The sequence below is a fragment of the Syngnathus floridae genome, chromosome 13 (assembly GCF_059516105.1).
Source record: "Syngnathus floridae isolate MCC-2025c chromosome 13, RoL_Sflo_1.0, whole genome shotgun sequence".
Lineage (NCBI taxonomy): Eukaryota > Metazoa > Chordata > Actinopteri > Syngnathiformes > Syngnathidae > Syngnathus > Syngnathus floridae.
The window spans coordinates 6,598,352-6,617,984 of NC_142425.1; the positions used below are offsets into that span (position 1 = coordinate 6,598,352).

Consider the following 19,633-nt stretch of genomic DNA (forward strand, 5'->3'; position numbering starts at 1 on the left):
TTGACAACACCCTGGACAAATGAGCCATTTAACTTAACTCAGTATTACTTTTCTCCTATTGGCAAATTGTTATTTTGATATTATGGCATTTACAAATTGACTTTTATTGTTTTTGTATTGAATGCTTGTCTGCATCAAGGTTGTGGATGAGGTGGTACCTATTCCTGCAGACCTGAGGTGAGAGGCAGGGCATACCCCGGACTGATTGCCAGAAACATTTATTGGAACGAGGTACTACAAAATGACAACTTTCATGTATGATTAAAACTTTATTCTCAATAATGATTTCCCAACATGACATTTTCTTTACAATGAGAGCCTAAACTGCTGCGTATGCTTTTTTTATATATATATATATACATATGTATATATACACACACTTCAAAAAAGGCTGCATAGCAGTTGAAAGGTGCATCAGTGTGTATGTACAATAAAAAAAAAAACGACTGACTGTGAACCAGTTTATATGTACGGTGATGGGTGTATTCACACAGTGCTCATCTGGATATTGTCTCATTCCTTAGGGAGTGTGTCTTGTTTTTGTAACTCGTACAGTCAATATGTGTAGTCCTACCACAGGTGCACAGCAGACCTCCTTCCATGCTTCATTTGCCAGCTTGCAATCAATGTACATATGTATATGTAGGGGGATGATATCAAGGTAAGCAGTAAAGTCCTTAATGACAAAATCAAGCTTGAAGCATGTTGTTGTTGCCTTCCGGGTTTGACTGCGGCATCTGGACAAACACCACGCTCTCCACGGTGACCTCCTCCTCCGTGTCGCTGCTTTCATACAGCGAGTCAGAGTCCGAAGACGACTCCTGGTCCCGATTGGCCTGAGACGCAGCAGACGTGGTGCCAAAAGAGTGGGCGCTGGTGGAGGCTAGTGAGCGCAGCAGCGGGGTGCTTTCGGACGCCTCATCGTCACCGCCGCCCTCCTCAGAGTCAGAGTCGTCCTGCGAGGGGACCACTTTCTGCTTGCACACGGGACACGTCTTCTTGGTTTTGGTCAGCCATGGGTCCACGCACTTGCTGTGGTAGGCTGTGGAGACAGCAGCTCATTATATGTGGTTCATAACGAGAGTATGGTACCATGGAACCTTGATTTTCCTATGCTCGGTTTTTGTTGGTGTTTTTCATACAAAACGTAGTTTGTGATTTGGGGGGACGGGTTGATTTACCAACGCACCTCTATCCCCCATGCATTTCCATGAGTATCAATTCTATGTGAATTTTTGCTATTTTTGGGCCAGATAACTCCAGGGGTCCACTGTAGTTGGTGCTAAAAGTGTTGAACCCGTTTCACTTGCGTGTCCATGCAAACCGGACTCACCATGAGAACATGGCAGGACCCGCAGTTTGTCTCCTTCTTCGTACTCATCCAGGCAAATGGCACACACGTCATAGATGTCTCCTGAGAAACAAATTTGTTTTTGATTGACTTCCTGGCTTCAATTAACACTTTTGTTTCTCAACACCAAACTCGCCAGGAAAAGTTTTCTTTAGGTCTTTCATACCAATAAAGATTGGTATTACCAATCTTTCCTAATTCAGCCTCCGATTAACAAAAGTATTAGAAAACCTTTGTGTTCAAGGTGCATACTGCCTCTCACTAACTCAATCACCAGGACAAGTGCTGCAGACAATGGAAATGAATGAAACATGTTATTAAATGTATTTGCGTGTTTTAACATTACTGTCAAAAAAATCGAAACTAATTCTGCCACTGACTCCACACCCTTCATCCATGTTTAACGTTCTCACAATCTTGGCATGACTTTTTCAAACAAGTCCTGCCAAAGAGGTCACTTGAGGAATTTACCAACGCACTCCTTTTTCAAATTCCACAGCACCCCCCCCTACCTCCTTTTTCTTCCAAGCCTGTGCTTGAGGGAGGGTGGACACTTGCGAGCTGCTGTGTTTACGTAAGCTCAGAGTGAGCATGTTTTCTTCTGATGTCTACGCCAGGGCTGCATGTGACCTTATAAGGACGCTCAGTCACATCCACCACTGCCCTTCTCATCCGCCTCCTGCCTTCCTCCTCTCTCACTGTCAGCAACTGAAACTTAAAGGCAAACTTTTCACTTCATCTTTTATTGTCAAATATTCAAGACCAAGTTTGGGTAACGTAAGAGATGCTTCAATACAATTACAGACAGACCAGCCACTAGACTGGATCGTGGCTGTACGTTAACGGACTTGTTTGTTTGCCATGTTTCAGTTTCATTTCCTCATGACAAACAAAAACGAGCGCAACTACATTGACACGTTCACTTCCTTTGTGGACCAACGGTTTATGAAGACAACCTGAATTCTTCATGTGATCAGTTATTTACTAAAGTTATTAGACATTTACTTACACGCATACTTGTACAATATTGACTATCACGACACATTTTCCCATCACAAATGGGTTCAAATTTACCCGAGACGGTTTAAGAGCTTCCATAGGGGCTGCTGTTTTGCTTAGCAACATTGTTCCCCTGAACTCAAGTCCTTAATGTTTTTACACGAACAATAGAATCCATGAACACAAATTCCCAAAAACTGTGGCGTCCACTCCAATGGATGCCAGGTCTCATTTAATCCCTTGTTACGTCATATGCTCGAAATAGGCACATTTATCCCTAAAGGACAAAAACAGGTGGTAACCTATATCTCATTCATAAGTGCTTTTGTTCATACACATACATTGAAGAGTTCGCTGTCACTGATGTTGATTTATTGAACGATACGTTAATTGCCTATATTCTATACTTATAGTATAATAACTATACTTATACTTTAATCCAAGTGGTGAAAAAAATGAATGGTAATTTTTTTGGGGTGTATAAATTTGTGGATTTAATTGCCAATACATGTCTTGTGCATTGCTTTTTGCCATCTGTAAACACAATCACCCAAAGACAAATACAGCAAGTAGACAGTCATGAAACCTGCCCAGGCTTTCTTAAGACTTGACAAACTGGTCCAGTGCCTTTTTTTTTTTTTTTTTTTTAAGATAGGGAAGGAATTATAAGATGTGTGCAAGAACACTCGTGCACGCCTCACTATCCTTGCATTCTCGCTTCTCGGAGGAGCCTCGTTGTCCCACTGAACTTGATGAGCACCGTGAAGTGTGTTAGCAAGGAGACTCAATGGAAATAGTGTGTGGTGAGTCGCTGAATTAGAGCGTTTCTCTGTGCCCAGTCCCGAAACACTGCAGCTGTTCTGTTCACTGTGTGTGTGTCAGCATTAAGTTATATATCAGCACTGACAAGGAGGGACCTCCAAATATGTGCCACAAGCTCTTGCCATAGACAGAAGGTGGTGATTGTGTTCCGACACTAAAGGTGAGCCAGGATGATGCAAGACTGTGCAATCACACTGGAACCGAAGATATTAAAATGGCAGCACGACGCTGACAGGCGTTGCAGCTGCTGTTACATAATCCTGTGTATTGACACAGATCCCATGTCTCACGCCGCTATTGTGCACCAATTACATGGGCACTGTAGATTTCACTGTACACAACTGGACACCAGCTTTGGAAATGTGACATGTCCATTTTGCCGACTTAATGCAAGCACAGCATGCAAATCATATTCTTTTGTTGAGCATACAGAAGCGTTATACGCTGGAAGGTCCAAATTCTTACTACTGGCATAAAAAGATGAACTGAGTTTCCTTCTTGGACTTTCTTGTGGTATTTTTGCCACACTTATTTTACACATGGTGGTTAAGACAATTACCTCGCAGTTGGGAGGTTCCGGGTTTCAATCGCATGTCAGCTAGCTCATTAAAATGTCATATAAATAATCAATTTACTGAAGTAATTACATTGCCTAATCCCAAACAGTCAATACTTCAATTTAAGGACCCTCCACTGAATAATTATGGCAGTTTTATACTAGCTGGCTCCTTTAGCAGTCTTCTTCAAATAAGCAGTAACTGATGAATCCCATCACACTGCACACTTGTGCTCCCCCTACATACTCTAAAGTCATCATTCGGTTTGCTTCCGAGCAAGCCTGCCATAAATGTGATTAGATACACATTTGGTGCCTCCCTGTCACCCAATAGTATGACTCAGCTGGCAGGACCGCAAAGAAAGAAAGAAAAAAAGAAACTTCCCACTGCCCGGCAGTCTTGTTGGACCAGTGCAGGATAGTCCCTGAGCACATGTGATGTGCCATAACATCAAGCTAATACATTTGGTTTGCTTGGGAAGGAACCATGGCAACTTGCAGATTTATGAGGGAGAGCCTTAAAATGCGTCGCATTTTTCTCAAACCTGTTGTGTGGAGTTCAGTCAACTTGTTTGCACTTAGCACTCCAGGTCGCTACACATTTTTTGGGTAGTGTCTGATTAAAAAAAAACAAAAAAACAAATGCAAAACTTTTAAAGACCACCAAGGCCACTTTGATTTTGACAGTGATTGAAGGAATTCGTCTTTCTTGTATTGTGAACATCACACTCTGCCGCTCATTGCTTTGCTTGATTGGCAAATTACACGTTGTCTTTCTGCTATGTTTGCTGACACATCAAGCCTGTTCGGTATTGACCTGAGCTGAATCGTAATGAACTGAAGAGTCCCACAAAGTAAAAGCTAACCATCATGTGTCCACTCAGAATACCTCTGATCACCCAGGGCGAGCTTGAAAAGAAAAAAAAACATTTGAGACGATAATAATCCGATTAGCGCCAACATGGAAGAATGATATGTCAGAGTGCATCGGTGATGACGCTCATCTGGGTCGAATCGGGACAAAACCAATGCTGGATAGCAACCGACTTGACAATACAGGAAGAACAACAGGAGCGGTATTTACCTTTTTTGTACTTGTGGATCGGAAGTTTCTTCAACTGATCTTTACGGAGGCGGCTTCTTCGAGCCCTGTGGCGATCTTGGACAAACTTTGTGATCTAGGAACAATCAAAGTGTTCACGACTTCATCATTGTAACATTATCTATTAGCCGAGCTTTGTTAAAACTTGGACTCTGGACAAGACACCTACCATAAAGACAACAATGAGGATGAGGCAGATTCCAACTATGATGAGGAAGGGGATCAAGTAATACTCTAGCGGAAGGCTGAAGTCTGGCATGAGGAGCACACGACCCCTGAAACATCAGTTACAAATTCAAGGAGTGTGATCCACAATAATATGGCAATTACAATTAACTTTAAGTTACTTACCCTTTGTCAAACAGGTAGTCATCTTTCAGAGATTTGGCCGTTTTTTCACTCACAAACACGGAAGGAATGTCAATCTGCTTCATTATGTCCACTAGAAACCAAAAGAATAGAAATTCGAAGAAAAAAATAATAATCAAGACTTATAGATTTCTCTTCTTGATTGCTAAGTTTGGCTATGTGATATTATTACAAAGTGAAAACCCAACTCAAACCAAGGCGAGTGGAGCTGAGGATAGCCGAGTTGAGTTATGCGGTGCCAAGGTGGCTAAAGAGGATCTTCTTATTTAATACAATTAATGCTTGATTCAAATGTTAGTATTGACCAATGTATTCCACCACCATCCAATGTAAGGTTGGTGTCATAGCTGTCGTAAATGCGTGTTTAATTGTCAAATACTACAAAGGTTGAACATAATTGAAATGAAAGTCAACCTGACTGCAGCAGTGCTTTCAAGAAAAGTGAACGCCAAGGGATGAGCTGTGAGCAGCTGTAATTGAGCTGCCATTCTTAGCTGACCAGCTATCAAGTGTGATTTTACAGCTATTACAGGAGCTTCACCATGGAAAAATATCAGGAGCTGAGCTGTCAGGCAGGTGTGAAAAGGAGAGATGGTTAAATGGGGCACGTCTCAACAAGAAGAAACACGCCCGGCAGGTCTGTAACCGAGCGTATGGCGAATTTGCACCTCGTGGATGATTTATCATGCTGCTCCCCTTCAAGTGAGGACAGGGAACAGATACTATCATGGTGACTAAAGCAGGCTGTGCTCAGCCGCCGTAGGGCATCGCAACATTCCGGGAAACATCTTGGGACTTGATAGGGATTCCTCAACTCTTCTCGGGCTTTGTAAGCAGGTAGCTGTTGAGGAAACTTACAATCGTTGGAGCCCATGCTGATCAAGTCATCGGAGTCCACATTGTGAACAATGGCTGCCTTGTACCCAGCTTTCTGTGCATTGAGGACCTGGGAGAAGACAACATTTGCATCCTGGTTAGCACAGATTTATCTGGAGTGCATCTAGAAAGCTGCCCTCATTTTGTTATGTTCCAGCTGGAACCATCTAAATGTATTATCACATGTTGCAGAGAATGAAGTAGAATGGTGACATGGTGGTGCAAGCAGCCCATTCCCCAAGAGTCTTTACAAGAAACAACATGCTTGCTTCACACACCCCCAAGGCCCATAGCATTCCCTCGGATACGATAAACACACAACTTGCCCATGCAGGTTCATCTAAAACCCCAAGGTGACTTTCATTCAAGAACGACCACGGGTATTTCATACTGCAAGAAAAACAGGACTTCAACATGTGTGGTGGGTGGAGCTTGAAATACTAACATTAGCTGTGATCTCCCCACATCTAAATTTCATTTGAAGTAATTTTATGATTACTTCCTTTTATGACTGTGTTCTGTCATAAAGTGACGGTTTGGACTGTGTGTGGTCATAAAAAAACGGTTTGGTGCTCTGCCCCGTTGCATGGCGTTCTCACAAAGGCGAACCAAATTTTGGGACTCCTCCTACACCATCCAGTCGAACTGGCCAAGGTGAATAGTAAAGGACACTGAGTCAGGACTTTGTCATCTAGTCTGAGAGTCCACCACAAAGACCACGGAAATGATGGTGGACTTCAGAAATCCAAGACCTCATGTACCTTAGTGTAACCTATTAAGTAACTACAGTGGTGTGTGATTAAAAAAAAAAAGCATTTTATGAAGGATGTTTGGGGGTGCAGCATCTCAGCTCCCTATGTTTGCTGCATCATGGATGTGCAGGAAACGTAATGAATGACTGGGCTCCCATTCAGGACAGAAGCTGTGGTATCCTGTTTAGCTATTGTTATAATGGGCTCGCTGACAGCAGATGTTGAGAAGGAAATAGGATGTGACAAAATAATCTTGTAATAATAAATTTGTGTTCTCGCCTTGATAGACTTGGAACTAAGCAGTTAAACAACTGATGATTCACTGTCCTTTGAAACTTGTATTTATTGTCCACACCTCCCCCATTGACTTTCTAATGAAGATGAACAAAAAGAAGGAAGGACTATCAATTTGTTGGAATGAACTCAATGTTGACAACTTTTGTTTATTATCATGACAGATGAAAGTAGTGACACTCATGTTGACATGTATCTTCTCTTGACTTACATGGTGTGTGTATATATATATCTATATCATAGAATGACCAAGTTTATCATCTCAAATCTTCCGATTCTGATTCTAGGGAAAAAAAATAACCCTGCAATGCTTTGACACTGTAGCTGTCCACTGTAGCTCAAACCGGCTTCTCACCGTAAAATAACTCTGACACCATGCAAGACAATCCATTTAGATCTGTGACGAGCCAACTGTGCATGTGTGACGCTTAAGGCAGAACAGCCCTGTCTTTTGTCTGCGTCATGTCATTGTGATTCTATGAGCGTGCACGCTTATGTGAATCGGTGTGTATGGCAGTCGAACCGATGTGACTGCATGTGTTTGGCTATGAAGGTGTATTGTTTGGATGTATCAATAGCCACTATCTGGAGGAGGGACATGCATGGACAATTATTGGATTTGTGTGATAAGGAGAGCTGACTCGAGCACCCTAAGCATTGTATCAATTCATAGACTGCATAAAGATGAAAAAGTGACTGAGAATGTTCATTTGCATACCATTATTGTCTTTTTTCATTCGTTAGATTACAAAAGCACCGTTTGTGCGATCTGTCTGTGCAAGAGGAATTCAGCCATTGCAGAAATATGGACATTTGATACATTCCTGAGACTAAAAGGGGGAGGGCTCAAAAAGGAGAGCAGAAGTGAGAGAATAAGAAAAGAGAAGTGCAAGTTCTCAAAGGAGGGGAAAATAATGCATGTGGGACTAGAAACTGTCACGCATTTCTGCATTGCTCTTCCACTCATATAGTCGGTCGTGTTACATATCTTTAGCGTAAAGTTAGTAAACAATGTTTCTGAGAACTCGCAGCTGGGAAGACATGGAATCATTTACATTTCTAAACTCTGTCAAACTAGGACATACCTCGCTTGACAGACTAACCGGTTTCCCTAGCTTGGTTATTCATTACCACATCCGGGCTTGTGCTCCCCCCCCCCCCCTCTATCTACTTTCATCTGCATTGGAGACAAGCTTACACAAAGATTGCACTTTTTACCATTAATGAATGAATTACACTGCTTTTAATGTAAAACGCTTTGATGACATTTTGTCAAAACATGCAATTTTACTTCAAAGAGCCCATTATTATGTGGACTACTTATATAAGCTTTTATGAAAGTTATTTACATTATGAAAAAAAAAGTCTAGCCAAAGGCACTAGTCTAACCCCTATTTCACCAAATGTGGACACATTGATACACCACTTGATTCTGCTGAACTCTACAGGACATTTATAAAACAGTTTGGAGGGCAGAACCACATTTAGGCTGACTGAATGTATCTAAAAAAAAAAAACCCAACACTGATTAAACTGGAATACAACCTGCTGAACAGAACGCAATACATGTCAAAAAAATAGCAGATTTTCTCCCAATATCAACAATTACGTGCCCTACCAGAGAAGTACTGACAGGCCACTGCCTCGTCGTAGGCTTGTTATTATGAAAATAATTCTACTTTTAGCACATTCTTTGAACTTTAAAAAAAAAAAAAAAATCTCAAGTCACTCAAGTATTAAAGTGCACATGCTTGGGTGCACACATTTAAGTTCTTCAGGTTCTTCAAGTTTACAATATGCAAAGTGGCAATTATCCTCATTAACTGCTGGGAGAAACAATCATTCATTATTCTACAATTTATGAGTGAGAGATTACTCATACTCAAGGCCCAACTCTTCCATTTGTGTTTGAGTTAGGAAAGTGCTCAGGATAGACTTTGTATCAAAGTGCTCGCACGGGTGAAACAAGCATGCAATACAAGTTGCGCAATAAATGGGCCCTACGTGACACGAACAATTCTTTGGTCCCCTCCCACAAGAGCTCCTTTCAAGCGACACCGTTTCCCACAAAAAACTAAGTAGAAATCAGGAAAGGTCTGCTTGCGGGACAGATGTGATTAGACTTGACCCAGATCAGATCCACTGGATATTTTGCATTTTTTGCACATTTTCCAGTCAGTCGTAATTTGCTGACATCACTGAAAACATTCCAGCTGCAGTGTTTCCCACAAATTCACCTGAATAGAATTCTGAAATTGATTGTATTCTGACTCCCTTCTTCTTCACACTCTGCCCAAAAGTCCTAACCCTAACCAGCAGAAAAAAAAGCTCTAAAGTAAATTAATTTCTCCACACTCATCTTCTGCCCACAGACAAGACTGAGACTAGTGGATTTACCATATGGGTTCCATAAAGACTAAAAACAAGGCTAAAGGTAAAATCTGTATTGATAAGTTTTTAACGCACTGATGAATGACCAACTAACCGAGACAAATTTGGGAATCGGAGGAAAACGACACCATCTGCAGAGTAACTGCCGTTCCAGTGTTTTATAGCAACACCTGTGTAGAAATAGATGGCCTCATCGATCATTGCTACATCAGCACTTTGTGTGTGTGTGTGTGTGTCAATAACCGCAGATTCCTCCACTCAAGATCTCTTTCTTCCCTGATGCATCACTGCAGCTAAAGCAGTTTGCCACATGTCCTGTTTTGTTATGCCATACTATCAAATCCCTCCCCTTCTCCTCATTCCACTCACATTCTCTCAATTCATCTTCCCTGTGTATTTTTTACCCTGATTGCACCATTTTGCTTGCTTAAAATATTAATTTGGTGATAGGTTTGTAAAGTTGGTACGTTTCTTAACCATAAGGCATTTCTCTCTTCTCTGACTAGTTTCAAGAATGCAAACAGGAGGGGAGTGACTGAAAGCGGATATAATAATAAATATCCACTCATCCTTTCTGACTACATCCTTACATCTGCCCAGCCACAACTCTGATGTCACTACACTCAAGCCTTTCTTCCTTGCCTCCCGTCTAACCCCCCAGCCCCCTTTTTTTGCCATGCACTCACTTGGCTTCCTCCGAAGCACCCAACCCCCATTCCCCACCCTCTCCTTGGGTTTCAGAGGAATCTCACAAAAGGTTTCTAGCACCAAGGTCCAGACGGCTGATTAGATAAAGCGTTCAATAAACTTGCACTCTGCAGGGGAGGAGTCCAGCTCAATGATAATCCTGCACAGCTGCAAAGTTATTTTATTGTGTGCGAGATGATCATTTTGTTTGCTGTGTAACCATAGAGAGCTGTAACAGATTTGAATGAACCTGGCACCAGCAAGTTCTCTTTCTTTCACACTTGTCTTAGGGAGAGAAGCTATTGTGTTCATTATCATATCGAGTGCCCAAATAGATCATTCGCTTATCAGATTTGGCACGACACATTATCCTCAATACATAAGACAAAGGCTGACTTGCTTTAAGTACAAGGACGTATGTCTTATATATAAAAAACATGCTGTGGAAATTGGAAATATTTAGAGCAGGGGTGTCAAACTCATTTTTTTCGCGGGCCGCATTGTAGTCATAGCTTCTTTCGGAGGGCCATTATAACTGTCAACCCAAATAAATGCATGAGCACCTCATATTATATACAGTAAAAGCTACAAAACAAACTGACAAATAACTCATTTTCAAATCAGACGAGTAAAAACTGGTCAAATATAAAAAAAATATTAAAAGTGAAGACAATTTGCAATTCTAGTAGTGACACAGGAATTTGATGCACAATTTGTCTTCGCGGGCCACATAAAATGATGTGGCGGGCCGTATCTGGGCACCCGGGCCTTGAGTTTGACACCTGTGATTTAGAGAAACACTGTCCCCTTGACAGTCTGTGCTGTTTATTGCCACAACACACTGCAAGACAAATGGACAACTTGAAGAATCAGCACCCACAAACATTCAGCAGTCATACATTCAGTCAGCCGTAGTCATGAGACTGCGTGCGGAAAGCTAGCTCATCAAGTTAATAAAGCTAGCTCTGTACGTGTGGTGTTTGTTATTGTGCATAGCTCCAGGGCTGTGAGGTCAGTGAGGCACAAACAGAATTTGCCTACCAACCAGCACACACTGTAAGATGAGTTTTTTTCAAGATAAGAAATGGTTAACTCAAATGGTGACAAAACTAGTGCTGAAAAATTACCCTTGAAGGCCACACCTTAGTCAGCCAGTGTTTCAAACATGTTATTTCTGCTGGTAAAAAAAAAAAAAAAAAGATGCGGAAGTAACACCGCCACGCCCAAAGCAAAGATATGCCTAAGTACTCTTTTTGATTTTTTTTTACCCTGCTAACATCTTGATGGGCCATATTGTCATGTTGAAACGTGCTGTGGCTTGCGATCGTTGTATGATTTCATTTGATAAAAACTACTCTGATATTCAGAATGAAAAACTTCATAGCGAGCAGTGTGACTGATTTGTTTATTACTTCACTGGGTGCGGCCCCTTTAGGGGTAAGCGAGAATGAGAGAGAGGAAGAGAGCGAGCGCCACCTTGAGAGTTTATTTAAAGAGTCTTTCACTGCATTTATGTTACCATAATTAATCAAATTTTTACACTCACAAAAAATTGTCCTGTATAATTAAAAACAGTGCTTGAAATCATTCAACTTCCTCTGTTAACCATCGTAAGCTCAAATGGCATTCCCAGGCAAAACACCATTAAATCCGCTAATTATTGGTTCATCAAAATCTTTTAAAGAGAAACCCAGCAAGAGAAGTGCAAACAAAGTCTTCAAAGTGTCAGGTGATTCAGCTGCAAGATTGGGGCCACCGCAAGTGCAGAACTTGTTCAGAAATGTCAGCGCCCACAGTGACCACACAACTTCAAGGGTGGCCTGCTGTCAAGAAGAGTAACAATTTCTCACAGTGAAAAATGCCTATTCAGGTTAAGGGACTGGAGGAAGTCACTTTCTGGAAAATAAGTTTGTCCAGAGAAGACAAGGGATGGTATTTGGTTATCAATAAGGGCTTGGCCTTTGCAACCAACATTTTAGTATGTGGTGTGATTAGACTACAGTGATCTGTGACAGGCAGATATCAGGACTACTGAAAAATAAAAAGGAAACAGTAAGAGAAGAACAGAAGTTAGGCTTATCTAGTTATTTTAAAAATTCATGTTACTTCCTAATTGGCTAAAGTTCGATTTTACATCACAATCGCTCCACCAACATTTACCACACACAATCAACAAACAATTGCAGGCTGTGACCATTTTTTGAGTAGATCATGTAGGAAAAAAAAAAAAACTAAACACAGCCCATACCACGAGATAAAAATCATTCAGGATAGGCTCTGAGACATCTGACGACTCGAGCTAGATTGTCAGTCCAATGCCAGCAAATGTGTGTGTCAAAACTTTTGGCCTCGTATCTATGTGTTGCATAACTAGAACATTATGTCTCAATTTGTATAGACTTGAAAATGCATGCAGGGGCAACAAACAGAGTATCAGTCTGCAAAGACTCTGACAATGAACGAAGGGAGGGGGTGGGGTATCCAGTTTCCTGTTCACCCCCCACCGCCTGTATAGAGGTCAGTGATGCCATGCGCTGCCCCGCCTCTTGCAAATACATCCAAAAATCTCAGCAGACAGGAAGTGTGAGACCTCTTTCTCTGGAGATTTGTTTTCTAAAAAGGAATCATGAGGAATGCCATCGCCTTCTCTCACTCACTCACTCACTCACTCACACACACACACACACACACACACACACACACACACACACACACACACACACACACACACACACACACACACACACACACACACACACACACACACACACACACACACACGCGCGGTAAAGAGTGTCACCCCCTCACTTGATCCAATTCTCCCCTCCCCAACTCAAATGCTTTCTCTTGACATTCGACCTCTTCTCTGTGATAGCGCCACACACACGCACTCACACACACACACACACACACACACACACACACACACACACACACACAACACACACACACACACAAGCGCATATGTGTAAGTGCTCACACTTCATAGAAGGTTAAGTGGGCACAAATCTCTTTCATTGTCCATTAAAGCAACAAATATATTATGGATGCTAACACCTTATGTATTAGGGGGAGGCTCTTTGGAAATAACATGGGCGTGGCATGTTGAATGCTGACACGCGCACAATAGGTGTGACAAAATATAGATATTGCATGCTGTGTCTTTTGCCACATAGCAAGCAGCAAAAAATGTACACTCGCTTCCAAGTTTACTGCTAAACTAAACACAAAGAAAAATACACATGTAGAATATTAATACAAATACAAACACAGCTGCAAGCTTGAAGCTCACACACAAGATGCACCAAGGAGGCTAAGAAATAGCATGGCAGTAGCAGAACAAACTTTTAAACAAATATTTTACAACAAACGGTGCAGCAACATATACAAAAAGTTGAAAAATATGTACACTGTATATCGAGGCACTACTCTCTCCTCTGAGTCTCTTTGTCGAAGTTTTCGCCCATCCAATAGCAGACTATAAATAGATGCAAAAGCACTGATCTTAGTAAAGGGGTGAGGAGTTTAAATGACAACGATCAAGGCGTGTGTGTGTGATGTGTCCGTGCACACGAGATATGTGTGGTGGAATCTGGTTATATTACAGCCAGTGTGTCTGAGTTTCAGGTAGTTCTTGGTCTTGGAAAGATTTTTAGGAATGTGAGGCCATTTTGTGTGTGTGCAGAAGTAGTCTGGTGAGGATGGGGGGTGGGGGCCTTGAGTAAATGGTTTGGAACAATAAATGTCCTCACGGGCAAAAGACACGCAAAAAGCGTGTCTGTGTACTGTGGTAGGACCTTATAAGGCTGTATGGTTGGTTCAGTCACAAAAGACAAAAAGAGTGAAATGGCCAAACAGGCTGTAACAAAACTGAGTGTTTTTAAAAAAAATAAAAAAATAAAAAACACAGAACAATATGGATGAGAGATTGGATGAAGCTCATCCAAGTGAGAAGGTGCAATTGAAGAGTGGATACAACCCAGATGCGACAGGGATGGATGGGGAGAGGCTGCCAAAAAGTAGCCTGCTCTGTTCGGCTCTTAACAATTATTCACACCTCCTCTTCCAGGCAGTTCTTCACCCGCACCCTTTCTCCCACTCCTTTAAAATCACATCTCCTGCCACTCTGTCCCACTTACATCACTTTTGACAGAGCATGATTAAGAAAAAGCAAGTAAAAGACGAACAAAGGGAAGAATCAACTATGGAAAATTTACTTTTTAATTGCTTGTATGGAAGTATTCATCCAAACTTAACTAGTTTTAGCATTGGTGGGGGTCTATGATTAACTTGGTAACCTTTTTGGGTGTATAACATTTTCACTCATGTTTAAAAATGCCTTGTGTTCAAGGGTTTGCCAGTGTTTAAAATGTTCAAAATATTTTTATTTTATCAAAACAATTCTAATTAGTATCCTTATGATTTCCTGAATGAATACAAAAAAAGAAATAATTTGAAGTTATTCAGCAGTCACCAAACGTATGCGTTAGTCAGTCACGAACAAAAAAAAAGTGTGGCATATGTCAGTTTGACAAAGAAGCCCACTTCCTGTTTTTGTGCTATCGTTTTAGACAAGCTATACGTCAAACGCCATGTACTGACAAGTGGAACATCACGGCTGTTGAAATAATGTTTTTTTTCTTTAAACATTTGCTTTTCAGTAACAACAATCTAAAGCTTTGAAATTTGTGTGCAGTTGCTTTAAGGATCTACTAATTGATAAAAATAAAACACATAATTCAGTCAAGGTAGCAGTAAATATATTGTGCAGTGGTATATTAACTTATAAGTTTAATTTGTTCCATAACAAAACTCATACCTCATTTCCCTCATATTAAATCAGTTTTCCCCACTAATTGAAAAAGGGACTATAATATATACATTTACAATAAAACATATATTTAATATAGTGTTTTTTTGAAGCACAAAAACTGTATGTTGTACAACTGTGTTACTCGAGATTGGATGATAATAGAAAATCATCTTTTGCCATAAGTCAAGACACAGCTGCATTTCACACAGGCACATTCTGTCCAAGCAGCGACAAAAAGCAAACCTTAATATCGAAGTTGCAGTCAAAGCGCTTGATAAGGACAACGAAGGCGCCCGTCGAGTTGTCCCTGGGCGGGGGCTCAATGGGCTGGCATGCATTTGCTGGCTGTGCGCCAATCAGGAAACCCTGTGGGAATAACATTATTAATATCTGTGACATTATCACATCAGTAATGCTGGGTTCAAGATGATCACAAAATATAGCGGCGGACAGTGGCTCATTTCAAATGCTTGTAATTTGGATGTAGGTCAAGGTCAGGTGGATTTAGTGGTTACCATTTGTGTCACACAGTTATGAGATTCTGCATACAATCTTTCATTTCATGTTCTTTATCGATCCATCGTTTGGTTATCAAATCTCTAATCGTTTCCTCTCTCTAGCTGTCTGTGTTGTTTCCAACAGATTGTGAAGTTTCACGAGTGATAGCAAGAGACAGAGAGAACAACCTAAAGCAAGAGCGTGTGAAAGAGAGACAGAGAAACAAATACACAGAGTAAGACAGAAACTGACAGTGATGAGGTGAAAATGGAACCAGACCAGACCACAGAGAGAAATATGGGGGTGAAGATGATCCCAAAGAAAGAGGGTCAAAAATAAGGACGAGACTGGATTTTGTAAAAGGCCAAATAATGGAGAAAGGATCTGCTTATAAGGCTGCATAATAAGTGTAGATGCTGTTTCAACAGGAAGTGTGCAGGAAGTGTGGTGAAGTCAAGTACCCTTCAAGATAACGGCTCAAAAAAACACCATCTCAATCCCCACTTCCCCTCTCTCACGTCACACACGTGCACACACACACAACATTTCATCCAGCCACTTTAAGGTAGTTTTTCATGCATAAACTCACTAAACTGCACATCAAGCACAGGATGTGAGTAATTACCAAACACTCTGGCTCCCTAACCACTGTTGCCTGAACTGCTAGAGCTCCATGACGTCACTGTGCTACTGCCTTATTGCCCTACTGACTGTGGAACTTATGGCAAGCACCCCATCTGTAGGCCAAGTAAGGCTCTACAGTTAGTAGAGACATATGCCAAAGGGCTCTTGGTTGGCCAAATAAGGACATACAGGATGTGGCAAGGAAATGACGAGAAGGTAGGAAAGTCTTGCATTATAGAGAGAAAAAAAAACACTGCATGGAAAAAACCCAAATTAAACCCACAACCATTTTCCTGTTTTGATAAAAACTAAATCGGCCACATTTGGGTGGATAACTCAGAATAGAAGTGTGAATGTACTAAACATTTATCTGACAAGTGATCTGAAAATTTGACTTTAAATGACAAAGTCAATATGACTAGAATACATTTCATCTAAAATAGTTGGGTCTTTGCTTTTGGTGACGTCAGAATGCGCCACATTAACATTGCAGTGTATGAAGTGCTGCTTTCACAAATGAAAATAATTCTATTGTCTTTATGGCAGCCCTTTTTTGTACGTCTAAATAAAAAAAGAAGAAAAAAAGTACTGCTAGGACATTGACACTCACTTCTCCCACCATTGTTGCATTGAAAGCAATGTCCCAACTTGATGTGTATTTGATTCTTCACATTAGACACCGTATAAAATCACACACGGTCACGGCCAATACTGCTCCTTTGCAGACTTGTGACATGTAGTTCCTCTTAACTATGGACCTTCTGTCGCAGCTCTGATGCGGCTCTGATGTGAGGTCTTTGTATGAAAGAGGCTGGGAGCATGATACAAAGAGTTCATGTAGCTGCACTGGACAATCATGTTAAGGCACTTACACACTTTGTTTTCACAGAGGACGGAACGGGGACGGCAGCCCAGTCGAAACGTTGCTGCTGGTTGCTAAGCGACTGAGCCGGAGCTAGCTTGATGTCTTTTTCAGCTGGTTAAGATGTGAAAATAAGCTAGAGGTTGGCAATATGTATTTGTCACTGGGGAAAGCCCAGGCAACTGGGGGAAAAACTCAATTCGATGCGGTGAGATGTCACCACAGCCATGAGTTTTCAATGCATACAGCATTAAACTGCAAAAATAACCAAATGCCGCAAAGGTTGGGAATTGCGTTCTGTGGGTTGACACTCGTGGCGTTGTTTTGGAAACGTGTAGCAAGCATACACAGCAACAGTGGCAGTTGTGTAAGTGAAAACAGAGAAAGCTTTGTTAGACCCGACTTTTGCCCTGAGGGGAATCCTCAGTCTTGTGTTGCCTTGTGATGCAAGATGCAGTGCTGCGGGCATGTTTCTAATTCCAAAAAAGTACAAATGTTGCAAAACTGGCTTTTCTTTGATGGGAGTTACGACCACTTGTTGATTTGGCATTTCACAGCCAATGAAGCAGTTTCCTGCAAATTTAATGAAGATCTTTGGATGACACCAGGTTGACTGACCATTGAACAGATTCTTTTTATGCTTCCATTATTTCATATGGGATTCTTTTTTTCACGGATTGGGTGTTTAATGTGTATATACCTCAGATGCTTTCAAACTCACCTTCAATCCATCGCTAGGAAGTCGGTATCCAAACCTCGATGGGAGGTCATCAAAAGTCTTTGAATTGTTGTCAAATGAGTACTGAAAGAAGGTTAAGAATTTTGTATTTACCAAGACATATTATAAAAAGGCTACAAATCACCAAATGCAGTCCTGCGTAAAACATTTGCATTGTGAGTTACTCACAGCTGCGATATCAGCTTCCACAGGCAGCAGGTTGAGGAAAGCAAAGAGCTGGACAGTGAAGATGGTGTAGATCTGCGTGGCCGACAGCATCAGCATTCCCAGGGACAGCAGCATCTTGGCATCACGTTGCAACTTTCAGATGCTGCACCTCACGTTCATAAACACACTAATGCAGCGTGTTGTTGCAACTACAAAAAAAAAAAAACCCAAAACCTTACCTTTTAATTTTTAGGGAATGTAAGGAATACACAAGGGCAATATTTGCCAAATTGTCATTTTATTGCTTCAGTGGTGAGAAATTGGTTAATCAATTCCATATTAAAGAAATTTAGGCAGATATGAGTAAATTACTTTACTATAATTTAGTTTGTGGTGCTATGCCAGAGAAAATGATCAATTATTTGCTTTAATTGATCAGAAAACACATTAATAATTTTCTGTTCATTATGCCAGTATCATTGTGACAGGACAAACACACACACACACACACACACACACACACACACACACACACACACACACACACACACACACACACACACACACACACACACACACACACACACACACACACACACACACACACACACACACACACACACACACACACACACACAGAGACACACACACAGAATACCTTAAGCTACGCGCCTTAAGTTATTGTAGACGAGCAATGCAGAAATCAACGTGCGGCCATCATCCTACAGAATGAATTAATTTTGTACCACAATGTGCAATAAATGCGGAAAAAGGAAAAAATAAGGGAAGCGAAAGCTACACTGCACATGACAGCTGAGAGCAGATGACTAAAAATCAAGTGACTTTCAATTCTAAAATACAGTAGATGTAACTGATTTCTTGAAGATGGCAAAACGTGCAAACAGTCCAAATCAGAATCGGATGTATATTATGAGGTGAATACGGTAAACAAATCTCAGTCGCCCATTACCAACACGAGTGGACGTGTAAATACGGAATGACAAGCAGTGTAAACCAGATATGACGAGGCTAGACTGCTTATTCTCGGATGGTGCACACAAATAAATGACTTGATGCGATAATAAATGTGAGTTGTGCAAGGAAAAAAAAAGGCTTCCCGAGCTCAGAACGCGCTAACGCTGGTTAGCTGTAGCGGAGAATGGGGGAGGGAGGGGTGTTACCTCGATTTCGCCGCGATGCTTTTTTTTCTTGTCCTAAGGAGATTCCAAGCAGGGACATAACTATACGACTCTACAAGTCATGTGAAAAACTGAGTGCAACGACATCGATCGTGAATGCACGTCATCCCTTTAGAACGCTGGGGCCGAACCGCTAATCCCTTCCAGTTTGCTATCCTCTTGCTTCAAGTGATCGTACAAGTTTCCACCATACGAGCGCTCCACCGTCCTAGCTCTGATTGGACAAAATTACTGTCAATCAAGTTTCTTTCCGGAAATGATTCCAGATGTAAACATTTCACACGTGACAGCTCCAAAACAACATTTTGAGCTGCGTGCACCTCCAAACTGATTCAACAGCATACAGTATATTCATTCGTTCATTCGTTTCTTTTGTTTATTATTCGGTAAGGTGTGATTTTTTTTTTAACCTTAGGACAGAATTAATCTTTTTACATTTTTTGTCCAGATTTTTCTCTCCGGCATTCGAATGAGGTCCGTACGCTTTATCTCGGGGCGAAACAGCACAGAAGCATTACCTGACATGAGCAGCTTGAATTGTGTAAGTGTGCG

At 41.3% G+C, this 19,633-nt stretch overlaps 1 protein-coding gene across 4 annotated transcripts; it reads right to left on the reverse strand.

Moving 5' to 3' along the window:
- Positions 1-447: 447 nt before the first annotated feature.
- Positions 448-19,284, reverse strand: rnf13 (ring finger protein 13). Of its 4 annotated transcripts, none has more exons than XM_088395132.1 (10): positions 19,064-19,284; positions 17,904-18,091; positions 17,718-17,798; positions 15,256-15,378; positions 6,058-6,145; positions 5,182-5,272; positions 5,000-5,105; positions 4,813-4,906; positions 1,334-1,414; positions 448-1,042 (listed from the first exon to the last, which is right to left on the reverse strand). In XM_088395132.1, exons 2-10 carry the CDS (start codon positions 18,015-18,017, stop codon positions 690-692), a joined length of 1,131 nt encoding a protein of 376 aa, XP_088251258.1. In that variant the 5' UTR covers positions 18,018-18,091; positions 19,064-19,284; the 3' UTR covers positions 448-689. The 4 variants fall into 4 exon arrangements, with proteins under 4 accessions (XP_088251258.1, XP_088251260.1, XP_088251259.1 ...); XM_088395134.1 differs by lacking the exon at positions 19,064-19,284 and adding an exon at positions 18,555-18,681; XM_088395133.1 differs by lacking the exon at positions 19,064-19,284 and adding an exon at positions 18,541-18,626.
- Positions 19,285-19,633: the final 349 nt, after the last annotated feature.

Coding starts and splice junctions, on each gene's coding strand:
- rnf13 (XM_088395132.1), bottom strand. CDS start 18,017: ATGCTGCTGTCCCTGGGAATGCTGATGCTGTCGGCCACGCAGATCTAC. Junction 6,146..15,255: donor ACTGCAACTTCGATATTAAG/GTTTGCTTTTTG, acceptor GTCTTCTCCCAG/GTCCTCAATGCACAGAAAGC. Junction 1,043..1,333: donor GGTCCTGCCATGTTCTCATG/GTGAGTCCGGTT, acceptor CTGTCTCCACAG/CCTACCACAGCAAGTGCGTG.